The 12,489-nt window shown below is 45.4% G+C and overlaps 1 protein-coding gene across 1 annotated transcript in view; it reads right to left on the minus strand.

Moving 5' to 3' along the window:
* CAPRIN1 (cell cycle associated protein 1) overlaps nucleotides 1–3,767 on the minus strand; it is a 36,607-nt gene extending 32,840 nt beyond the window's left edge. Inside the window, exons 1-2 of the mRNA XM_037522480.2 lie at nucleotides 3,533–3,767; nucleotides 2,729–2,947 (exon numbers count right to left, since the gene is read on the minus strand). Of these exons, the coding sequence (XP_037378377.1) occupies nucleotides 2,729–2,947 (219 nt within the window). The 5' untranslated portion in view covers nucleotides 3,533–3,767. The remainder of the gene's footprint in view (nucleotides 1–2,728; nucleotides 2,948–3,532) is intronic.
* Between the last annotated feature and the right edge of the window lie 8,722 nt (nucleotides 3,768–12,489).

Below are 12,489 nucleotides of genomic sequence, written 5' to 3' on the forward strand. Positions count from 1 at the left end.
AATCCATGGGAAAAGATATTTTGTTCCAAAAGGCTACAATATGAATAGGTCAAGACTAAAATACAGCTCAAAACATAAGTTGCTAAGTGGACTAAAGTAAAAAGAAATTCGATAGATAGCCTACTTTAGGTGTAGTAAAAATGCTCACTCGCTACTGAAAAATCAATCAGTTAAATCCTTTCATACAGCAAATCATCTGCAGAAAAAAATAAATTTAAATTAGAAACCAGATATGCTTAAATTAGGAGGAAATCTAAATGCCTCAAGTTCCTCAAGTAAAATGTAGTTTTAATAATAATTAAGTCACATCAGTACTGCCAACTATTTCTTTATTATCAAAAAGCCTCACTTAACTGTAATCTGACCTTTTAATTATTCATGTATAATGTGACCTTCCAAAAACAAGGAAAACAATCTGAATATATTTGTTACTTTGTGTAGTTTATGTCTCTTTACAAGGAAATTTTTCACTTACTAGCCTACTTTATAATTTCTGTAATAACTACTTTCTGCTCTATAATTGAAGGGGCAGGGGAGTAAGCAATGTATAGTAACATAAACCTATACACTCCAATTGTGACCAGTCATGGTTCAGATTCTCATGTATATAAACTTCATTTTTTTCAGATACACTTGAACACTAGATCTTCTATCAGTCACCTAACAATGAAGTTGGCTACTAACTGGTGCCTGATTTTACATTAATGCCTTTGAAGAATTATCTATCACTGAAATGTATGTTAAAACACCTGTAATTAAAATATTACACCATCAATACTTATCTCCTGTCTCCAAGAAGAAAACAGATTTCCTAAGAATTGTGAAAACCAAACCAAACAGATTGATAAGACTGTTTATTGCAGGAAGAGGCCTTAAAAAGATAAGTCTCAATTTTATTTCGGGCATTAAAAACCCAAATTAGTTGGTGGACTTAGAGAAAACTGGCCCTAGGCATGCTTTTTCTAGCACATGTTTGTATGCAGCCACTTTACAATTACAATTACTTTTGTTTATTTGATACTGTTAAATGCATTATTTCAATCATTTAAAATAAAACCCATTTGTTTTATTTTAAGGATCAGTGCAAACTAGAAATCCACCATTAGTACATCTCTCAATTTCACAATCCATGAAATTCTAGTAAAATTCCTAACTTTCAATATAGAAGATGAGAAAGAAGTATCTTTAAGGCTTATCTTTTAAACCTCTCCCAAGATGCAAAAATCACTAAACGATTAAAATAGTTATGGCATAAATATTGTTAGTTTTCTCAAAGTTATTGCCCACAGCCCAAATTTTAGCGAAGTAGTTACTATCTCAACATCTTAGGAAACACTACTAGGTGGGTGGCTAAATAAACACTTTTAAATGACCTCCTCAAAATTCAAGATACTACGTAATAAATACTTTTTACCAGTCAAACATGCCCCAGTTATTGAAGTTATTTTTCTTTTTAAGGTAAAAAACAAGTTTGCATAATTTTCACAGATGTAATTACACCATTTTTGGTAGTACTTTGTTTCTCCCTTTCCACCTCCAACCTTATTGGAAGTTGAATTATTCACTGCCAAAACCCTTTCTACACACACACACACACACACACACACACACACACACTCTCTCTCTCTCCCTCTCCCTGTGACATGAATTTGTACACTGTCTTGTGTGCTGAAGACAAAAAAGGCTGACTTGAAGATAAACCTCTGAGTGACCTAGAACGGCTAAACATTGAATCTAAAAAATTGTGGGTGTGGCTCGATTTTGGGGGGGGGAGGGGGCGAGGGAGGCCAGTCGGGGCGGCTGCCTGGTCTCTGCCCTCCCCCTCTGCTTTCGCTTTGTGCTCACAATGCAGCTCCTGTAAAGCGCTTCCCTCTCCCCGCAGCCGCCGCCATGTTAGACGCTCTCTCCATGTGCAGCGAGACCTAGCGATGCCCCCAGTCTAACCGGGACCCACCCCCCACAACGATCTCGATCCTGGCAGTCTCCCTCTCACTCCTCTTTAGAGTTCCTTAAGGTCAAAAAGCCGCTGCAGAAAATCTTGGGATCGAGCTAAACGTGAGGCTCAGGGGGGGCACCTAGACAATTGAAACAAAGAAGGAAATGTAGGGGAGCCCATCAGCTGGGGCGGAGGGTAGCAGAGCGAAGACCTGCCCAAAAGAGACACACGATGGAGAAGCCATTCCGGTTTAAGATCCTAAATACACTTCTCTCCCAAGGGAGAAGAGGGGACACTGAAGAGAACTCCAGGACGTTATGATAACGGAGCAGGCAAACCCCAGGGCTATAGGACGTAGGCCGCCCCAACTCCACGAGGCCGTCAGTTGAGCCCTGAGCCCCCCCCCCATATCCGGACTTCATCGCTGCTCCCCGCGGGCGCTGGCCGAAGAAATCGGGCTTTGCTCACGGAGAAAAGGGCAGCGGCCAGTCAACTCTGGGGACAGGCTAGGCCTCCCTTCCTAACGCCCCACTCCCCAAGGCCAGCAGCCTGACCCCCGCAGGAGGAGAGTCACAGAGGCCCGGGGGACGGCGCCGCGTCCGCGTCAGGTGACAAGCACCTCCCCTAGGGGCCCATTTTCTGGGCACTGAGCTCCCGTTTGCCGTGGCGACCGGGCGTGGGGGGCAGGGCTGGGCGGAAGGAACAGCGGCAGCCATCGGGAGAGCGAGGCTGCAAGCAAGGGTCAGAGTCCCCTCGGGCCCCCCCCCCCACTTCCCCGCCAACTCCGGGCACCTTTTTCTTCTCCAGGTTCCGAAGTTTCTTGTCGATCACCCCGAGAATCTGCTTCATGGCCTCCGTCTGGACAGCGCCGGTGCCGGTCGCCGGGTGCTGAGAGGCAGGAGCCGCGGCCCCGGCCCCCGCCGCCGCCGCCTCGCCGCCGGAGGCCCCCGACGGGGGTGGCGGCCCCGATGACTTGCTGCCGCTGCCGCTGTGGCTGGTGGCCGAGGGCATCTTGAGACCGCGAGAGGGGAGAAGAAAAAGCGGGAGGAAGGACGAGAGCGGCGAGTCAGGCGGCGGACGGGGCGAGACGCGGGACAAAACGCGCAGCCGGCGGGAGCCTGCGCGAGCCGGTGGGGGTGGGGGTGGGGGTGGGGTGGGGACGCGGCCCGGCGCGCGCCGCGAGGGCAGGAAGGGACCGCGGGCGCGCGCGCGCGCGCGACCCGCCAGCGGGGCGCCCGGCCGGCCTCGCCCCGCCCCCCGCCCCTCCCCCGCGCCGGCCACCGGCTCGGCCTACCCGCCCCGGGGGCACCGAGGCTCGCGCCGGGGGCGGGGCCTCGCCGCGCCGGCCGCCAACGGCCAGAGCAACGGTCCCCGCCCGGGGAGCCGGCGCGCGTCTCCTTCCGCGGCCGGGAGGGAGGCGAGAGGTCGCGCCGGGAGGCCGAGGAGGGGGGAGCAGGGCACGGGGAGGGGTGGCCCGGGGGGAGGGGAGACTGGGGGGGACGAGCCCCTCGGGAAGGTCCAGGCGGTCGGGAGGCAGAGGACACTCGGGCAGCGGCCCTCTTCCCCGGCGGCGCCTCGGGCCGGCGTGGCGCTCACCGTGCGCGCGCGGAGGCTGCTGAAGATCCCGAGCGGGCGGCTGGGGGGGCGCGGGGGGCGCTGCGTTCCGGGCAGAGTCGTGCGCTCCGTGGGCGCAGGCCGCTTCGCCCTGTCCCCGCTGCACCGCGAGCCGCTGCTAGTGAGGCGGAGAGCCGGGCGCGGGAGGGACTTAGCGAGCCGGCCCTCTGGGGCGGAGGGGGCGGAGAAGCCGCGGGCGGGGGCCTTCGCGGCCGCTCGGGCTGCCCGGCGCGAACGCCTGCGGGGAAGGCCGCGCCCGGCCGCCGCGCACGCCGCCCCGGCCCGGGCCCGAGGTGGGGGGCGGCCGCTCCGCGCTGGTCGGGGCCGCCCCGGGGAGGCTGCCGGAGCGGCCCCTCGGGTTTGGAGAGACGGCGGCGCGAGGGTCCTTCTGGCAGCTCGCTTGACGTCCGCGCGGGGACAATAGGTGTCAAGCAGCTGAATCTGAATCTGGCAACTGCCCGGTGAAGAACCCTTATTTCGGGGGGGCTGGGGGGGGGCGGGGGAGGGCAAAGGTTTCCGCGAGTGAGTGTGGGTGGGGTGGGGGGTGCACCCCCGACTTCTAGAATTTCTTCTGTATGCAGAGCAGGCAAACTCCCACACCCCAACAGTGGAAAAAAAAAAAAGGCAGCTCGCCACTTTCCCCACAAGACAATCCCCCAGTAACCTAGGAGGGCTGAAGAGCGCTTAGGAAATGAGCAAGATGGGTGGTGGCTTTCCAAAGTCTTCAAACTCCGGGCCCGTGTTGAGAATGATGTGGAGCTACCTCAAGATGGCATTAGCCAGTGGGCCTGAAATAGGAGCAGATTATACTTGCTTTCCTTTATTTTAGATTGCCATGAAACTTTTTAAGAGAATGTTCGATGAAATATCAAACCAAAATTTCCCTTTTTGCTCCAAGGGAGTGATTCCGGCTTTGTAATGCACCTAGGAGCAGGGTGGGTGTGGGTTGGGCAGGGAACTGAAAATTAGAAACCAAGGGATGGAAGGAAATACAGTAAAAGGAATACAGTCGGTGGGAAATTCAGCAACATAATGTTGTATGACAAGAGTAAATAACCAATTCATCATTTAAAGCCCATGAATAAAGGGATTTAGAAGAGGATTCTACCAAATCCTCAGTTCACTGGGGAATAAAATGAGTAAAGCTGGCAACCGGGCGTCCTGAGGGAGCCTGAAGAAACAACAGCAGCCTTCTGTCTCAAGGCATTCCTGCAAAGTATGTTATCTATTCAAATGTTGATTGAGCACCTTACTATGGGTTAGAAACTCCAGTGCTAGGGATTGTGATCACACACTTTGGTGTCTGTCTGCATGGCATTTGCATCTTAAGTAGGAAGAAGACAAGTAAATTCTCTTGAAATAGTGATGTGGTGGAGGAAAAACACAAAACCGGGTTGTCAGGAAAAACCTTACATTTCAGCTAAGTCTGAAAGAAATGAGGAAGAAGGTTAAGCATTTATCTTGGAGGAAGAATTTTCCAGGTATTGGGAACATCAAGTGCCAGAATCTGAGGTGGGAGTGTGTGTGTGGTAGCCTCAGGGAACAACAAGGTGGTCACAGTGTCTAAAGCAGAGAGTAGGAGGTAGGCCAGAGGCAAAGAGGGTCAGTCTTAACAGGCCACTCTGATTTCTGAGTGAAATGGGGAAGTCCTTGCATGCATATTTTGAGCTGAGAAAGGACACGAACCACCTGTTTTAAATCTTGCTGTTCTATGAGCAATATTTGGGGAGTACATATTGCAAGTAAGAGGGAGGTGGGCCAAGAGCAGAAACTGGAGGCCCAATTAGGCTGCTGACATAATGCAGCTCAGAGATGGTAGTGGCCAAGGTACCACTATCATGAACATCTTAGGCCCCAGGTAAGAATTAATAAATTTAACTACTGGGCCTCCCTGGTGGCACAAGGGCGTAAGCACAGTACTGTGAGGCTATCTACAGCCTCTGCAGCACAAGTTCAATCCCCGGCCGGCCAGGGAGAAACCCACATGGCGAGGCAGGCCTCTCCTGTCTCTCCCTCTGCTCCCCTCAGCAGTGTATTTCAGTCAGTCTGCCTGTTCTGTTCCCCACTGTCTCTGGTGAATCCTCTCTCTCTCTCTCTCTCTCTCTCTCTCTCTCTCTCTCACACACACACACACACACACACACACACTCCCCACACCTCTGGCCTGTACCCCAGTTCTTGTATGCATAAAATCTTTAAATTTAACTACATTTTCAAAGATCCTTAGTTGAGTTATATGCATATTAAAGTTGGGAGGGAAATCCTTTATTCCTCAGAACTTGACCACATTTCTAAAATTATACATGAATTACTATAATAAGCAAATTCCCACTTGACCTACACAATCAAACTCCAGGGGTGGAACCCAACCATCTGTTTTAACAAGCCCACTGAGTGATGCTGATAGCATGTTAAGGTATGAGAACCAATGGCTTGGAGACCTGTAATGATTCAATTTTGACCTGGAGAGGGCTTGTGATAAGGTGTCAGAAGGCAAGACCCTCTTCTGCTTTTCCTTGGCAAATAACCCAGTAGCAGTTATTGAAGCATAAAGACTCATAGAGTCAGCAAATTAGGCTTTTCTTCAAGGAAAAAAGATTGTTTACACATTCAGAGACGAATTAGTGCCTATCCTTCACAAACTCTTCCAAAAAATTGAGAAGGAAGGGACAATACCAAACACGTTCTATGAAGCCAACATTACACTAATACCAAAAAACCGAACAAGGACAACACAAAAAGGAAAAACTACAGGCCAATCTCCCTAATGAACACTGATGCAAAAATCCTCAATAAAATTTAGCTATCAGAATCCAACAATGTATCCATAAGATAATTCACCACGACCAAGTTGGATTCATTCCAGGGGCACAAGGATGGTTTAACATCCGAAAATCAATCAACGTTATCCAACACGTCAACAAAAAGAAATATAAAAACCATATGATAATATCAATAGATGCTGAGAAAGCTTTTGACAAAGTGCAACACCCATTCATGATAAAAGCCCTTGAAGTTCTTGGGATACAAGGAACATACCTCAACATCATAAAGGCCATCTATGACAAGCCAACAGCCAGTATCATTCTCAATGGTGAAAAGCTGAAAGCAATTCCATTAAGATCTGGAACAAGACAAGGATGTCCACTCTCACCATTGCTTTTTCAATATAATACTGGAAGTCCTAGCCAGGGCAATAAGACAGAGAAAGACATCCAAGAATCCAAATAGGAAAAGAAGAAGTCAAACTATCACTATTTGCAGACGATATGATATTATACATAGAGAACCCCAAAACTCCACAGAAAAGCTAATTCAACTCATCAATCAGTTCAGTAAAGTGGCAGGATACAAAATCAACACGCAAAAGTCAGTAGCCTTCCTATACACAAACAATAAATCTGAAGAAGAAGAAATCGAAAAGACCATCCCTTTTGTTATTGAAACAAAAAAAATCAAATATTTGGGAATAAATCTAACAAAAGAGGTAAAGGACCTATACAAAGAAAACTATAAACCACTGTTAAAAGAAATGAGAAAGAACACAAAGAAATGGAGAGACATCCCCTGCTCATGGATTGGAAGTACTTATTAAAATGGCCATCCTTCCAAAAGCAATATACAGATTCAATGCTATTCCAATCAAAATTTCAATGTCATTCTTCAAAGAAATAGAAAAATTATTGATGAAATTCATATGGAATCACAAAAAACCCCGAATAGCCAAAGCTCTCCTGAAAAAAAAAGAAGGGAATGGAGGCATCAGACTCCCAGACTTCAAACTATACTACAAAGCCATAATCATCAAAAACTGCATGGTATTGGAACAAGAACAGACATACAGACCAATGGAATCGAATAGAAAATCCAGAAATAACCCACACATTTATGGTCACTAATCTTTGACAAAGGAGCAAAGACTATGCATTGGAGCAAAGAAAGTTTGTTCAATAAATGGTGCTGGGAAACTGGTCGCTACATGCAAAAGAATGAAGCTTGACCACCACCTCACACCATACACAAAAATCAACTCAAATTGATTAAAGAACTAGACATAAGACCTGAAACCATAAAATATATAGAAGGAAATAGTCGAAACACTATGATTTTGCACATCAAAGACATCTTTACAGACACATCACCCAAGCAGTGATAGTGAAGGCAAAGATAAACAGCTGGGACTATAATCAAATTAAAGAGCTTTTGCACAGCAAAAGAGACAATAACAAAACAAAGAGAAACCCCACCAACTGGAGAACATTTTGCACCCAACACTAATGATAAAGGATGATCACAAAAATCTGCAAAGAGCTGATGAGACTCAACAACAACAAGAAAATAATGTCAAAAATGGGCAGAAGAGCTTAAAAGAAACTTCTCTGAAGAGGAAATGCAAATGGCCAACAGGCATATGAAAAATGTTCAACATCACTTGTCATCAGGGAAAGCAAATCAAAACTACCAGGAGATACCATCTTACACAGTGAGAATGGCACATTAAAAAAACTAGCAACAACAAATGTTGGCGAGGGTGTGGAGAAAAAGGAACTCTTCTGCACTGTTGGTGGGAGTGCAAACTGTTCCAACCACTGTGGAAAGCTGTGTGGAGATTTCTGGACCTAATAAACATAGAGCTTCCATATGACCCAGCAATTCCACTCCTGGTATTTACCCAAAGGACACAGAAACATCAATTCCAAAGAACACCTGCACCCTATGTTTATAGCAGCACTGTTTACAATAGCTAAGCTTTGAAACAACCCAAATGCCCAAAAATAGATGACTGGATCAAGAAGATGTGGTACATATAACCATGGATATTACTCAGCATTCAAAAAGATAAACACATGCAATTTGCTGCAACATGGATGGCGCTGGAAGGATCCATGCTCAAGCGAAATAAGCAAAAGAAAAGAAAAATACCGATGGTCTCACTCATAGCAGGAATCTAGAAAACTTAAATAAGGGACCAGGAAAATGAAAAACTATAAGAAAGTGAAAATCAAAATCAACAAAAAACTATGAACCAGAGACACTTTTAGGGGGGCTGGGGCGGGAGGGGAGGGATTGGGTCAGAATGGGGGGCGGCAATTGTATGGGGAAATAACAATAAAATTTTTATAAAAAAAAAAAAAAAAAAAAAAAAGATTGTTTACAGGGAGTAGGATGACAACACAGAAGGTAAAGAGTCTCTTTTGGGGGGCGGGGCATCTCACAGCCCATAGATTCTCAAGACTGGCTGGTTTTGTGACTTAAAACATACCTGCAAAATATAGTCCTAAGGTCAACTGGCCATCTGTTTTTGTAAAATCTTTGTTGGGACACAATCACGTCCATCCATGTACATATTTTCTGTGCCACTTTAGTGTCACAGCAGAGCAGAGTGAAGTTGCAACAGAGTGTGGTATGCAAAACCTAAAATGTACCTCATACTTTATTGAAGTTTACCACTCTGACAACACAAAAATGAGACACGTGCATCATGGCTCAGCAGAGGGCTCTGCTCACAGCAGTCAATAGATTCAGGCTGATGGAGAAACCAAACCACACCTGGATGTCTATGGCATAAGAGAACAAGTAGTTGTTTGGATACACCAAACAGGTAGACTTGTATCACGTGTGTTCACAACTCATTGGCCAGAAAAAGTCTCAAACCCCATCCAGCCAAGAGATGCTGTCCTATCATATGCATGGTAAGTAGCCAGGTGAAGTAGAAACAGGTGATGAACACACATTAACTATCATGCTCTCACTTCCAGTAATACATTATCCCAATCCCATTTCTTTGGTATTCAGACACTTGTCATTTTTTTAATTCGGGTTAGCAAGTCCAGAGAGATGAATTAATTTAAAGTGTAGCAATGTGTTTAGTCTGACCTCCTACCCAATGCCATGGTTTCAGCAAACCAAATTTATTTCCAACTTGACAGAAGGGGGCAGGGTGCAGGCTGAGGCTATGAGAGGTTCTAATACTTCACTGTCATTTTTTAAACACTTTCCTAATCCAAAGGCACGTAACAGCTTGGAGTCCTATGTCACTGAAGAATTAGGAAAAAGAAGGGCCTCCCCGGTGGCGCAGCAGGTTGAGCGCAGTGCTGTGAAGCTGTCCTCTGCAGCCTGGGTTTGATTCCTGGCCGGCCAGGGAGCTACCCGCATGGGGAAGCAAACCTCTCCTGTCTCCCCGCTGCTCCCTTCAGAAGTGCTTTTCGGTCTGTCTGCCTGTTCTGCTCCCTGCTCTGTCTCTGGTGAATCCTCTCACCTCCTGTGCCGCTGGCCTATACCTCAGCTATTGTATAAATAAAAAATAAATCTTAAAAAAAAAAAAAGAATTAGGAAAAAGCGTTTCTCACCAAACCAGTGGGAGAGCAGGATGTCTACAAGTGGAAAAGACTTTCTTCGAAAACATTGGTATAGAATTTATACCCAATATTACTATATTTTCATAGCACAAATATCCCAAGCTGACATTCACTTATTTAATTCATTAAGCCACACCACTCTGAAGTCTTCACAGTCAAGTGAAATAAATAATCGAACCTGCTGATCCTGATCACTTTAGCAAAGTAGTTCTATTGCTTCAACTTGAATCACCCAATAAGCTAATAGCAATTTATTTGTGACAAAAGAGAACTTTGATCTGAACTACATTAATTGCCTGTCTGTATCAAGTTGACTGTGAGAAGCTTGACCTAGATGTGAACTAAACTGCTCACACAGCATTTACTACAAGTCAACAGTAGAAATTTTCTCAGTACTGCCTGTTTTATGGTTATTCAATCAATGTCATAATTATGTGTATGAGCAACCATTAGACTTGGGACTTCTCACAGAAAAAAGCAGTTGTTTTTCTATCTCTATCTTCAGAATCAATAATATGCCTGGCACAAATGTTTTCTCAATAAATACCGCCTACTGTATTAATATCAGAAAGTATTGATGATACTGGCCCATGCTGCCTCTTTGCTCTGTTACATTGTAGTCATCGGCTGAGGTAACATTTCTTTTCCACATTTTCCTCTACTTTTTTCTTATTGTAATATTGCATTTAGAAAAACAACTTCATATTTTGTTCAATATGAAAATACAGTATGTCCAGGGTAGTTTTTTTCAGATTACACAAAATACTTATTTCTTATTCATCACTCTTAGAAGCTATGCTCTATTTTCAACATAATAGCAAAAATATTTTGGGGCCTCCCTGGTGGCAAGGGGTTAAGTCTCAGCACTATGAAGCTGTCAGCAGCCACTGCAGCAGGAGCTCAATACCCGGAGAGGGAGCTAACTCACGTGGTACAACAGACCTCTTCCATCTCACCCACTGCTCCCCTCAGCACTGTATTCCAGTCAATCCGCTTGTTCTGTGCCCCACTGTCTCTGGTGAATCCTCTCACCCCCCACCCCACACACCTCTGGCCTGTACCCCAGCTCTTATATCCATAAATAAATAAATCTTTAAAAAAATTTTTTGACCACATGCACTGCAGGGTTCCCTGTAGTTACTTATGTGAATTGTATGTTCTCTTAACTTGATGTTTCTACTTCACTGGTTGTTAACCTGTGGCAGCTTTGCCCTCCAGAGCTATTTGGCAATATCTGGAGGTACTTTCAGTTGTCACTATTTGGAGGAGGGAGGTGCTACTGACATCTAGTGGGTAGAGGCCAAGGATGCTTCTAAACATCCTACAAGGCACAGGCAACTCAGAATTATCCTGGTCAAAATTCCAATAATGCTAAGGTTGAGCAACTATTTAATGAAGACAAAAATATAGTCATTTGTTTTAGGTCTTTACAAATAGAAATATTGAGATGACAGTGGCCAAAAAAAAAAAATCTTTAGAGAGAAAGTATGAAAGAATGTAAAACTCAACTGTGAACAGGATATTTTACATCTTGGTAACTGATGCACCATCATGGTCTTTTTCAGGCAATGTATTATATTATCTATAATATATATTCACTTCTCCCAATATACAACCCTCTATGAACAATAATCTTCTGAGAAAAGGAATTCCCTTCAAAGTGACAACTGCTCCACAAATTTTATAAGGAATAAAACCTTATGTATCACAAAGCTACATAAGTATAAAGATAATGAGCTTACTCAGGATTGTTTCCATGTAATATTTCAATAATTTCCATAACTAGCAGCACAACTCCTACTTAATGGTTTTGTTTTGTTTTTTTTTTTTATAGAGGCATGCTTTTATTTATTTATTTGTTTGTTTTGTTTATACATGCACTGGGTACAGTCAGAAGCGCGGGAGGGTGAGAGAATTCACCAGAGCCAGAGCAGGGAGCAGAGCAGGCAGAAGGCCCGAAGTACACTGCTGAGGGGAGCAGCGGGCGGCAGGAGAGGTCCGCGCGCTGTGCGGGACCCTCCTCCGGTGGCCGGGGAGCAGCCGGGGATCGAGCCGGCGCCGCAGAGGCCGCGGGCAGCTTCGCAACCCAGCGCTCAACCGCTGCGCCACCGGGGAGGCCCCCTACTTAATGGTTTACCTTTCAGGAGTTAATAACATTTTTGTTTTAATCTGGAGAATAAGAACATGATTTAAAGGTGTTTCCTAAGCACTAAATCATTAAAGACATGAAAAGTGTTACAGAAAGAAGTAAGTCTTGTGTTACTTTTTTTTGTTGTAGATTTCCAGTGAGCATAGAATTGTCAAAAAGGAGGGGCATACAATACCTCCTCCACCCTAACAATCTTTGCTTGGAGTTTAAGAGGGTAAGGTCCACCACCTTCAAAATCACCCGGAGAACTTGCGAGAATGAAGATTGCCAGGCTCCACCCTAGACATTGCATCTACATCCCAGAATCTGAGACCTAAGATACCAAATTCCCCTTTGTACATTCAAGTTTGTGAATTGCTGTTCCATAGAAGTAGCACACTTATTTTCACAAAAAATAGTATCGTAAATGTTCAAACAAGAATTCCCCTTCA

The sequence above is a fragment of the Talpa occidentalis genome, unplaced genomic scaffold (genome assembly GCF_014898055.3).
Source record: "Talpa occidentalis isolate TD23 unplaced genomic scaffold, MPIMG_talOcc4v2.1 talOcc4.3, whole genome shotgun sequence".
NCBI lineage: Eukaryota > Metazoa > Chordata > Mammalia > Eulipotyphla > Talpidae > Talpa > Talpa occidentalis.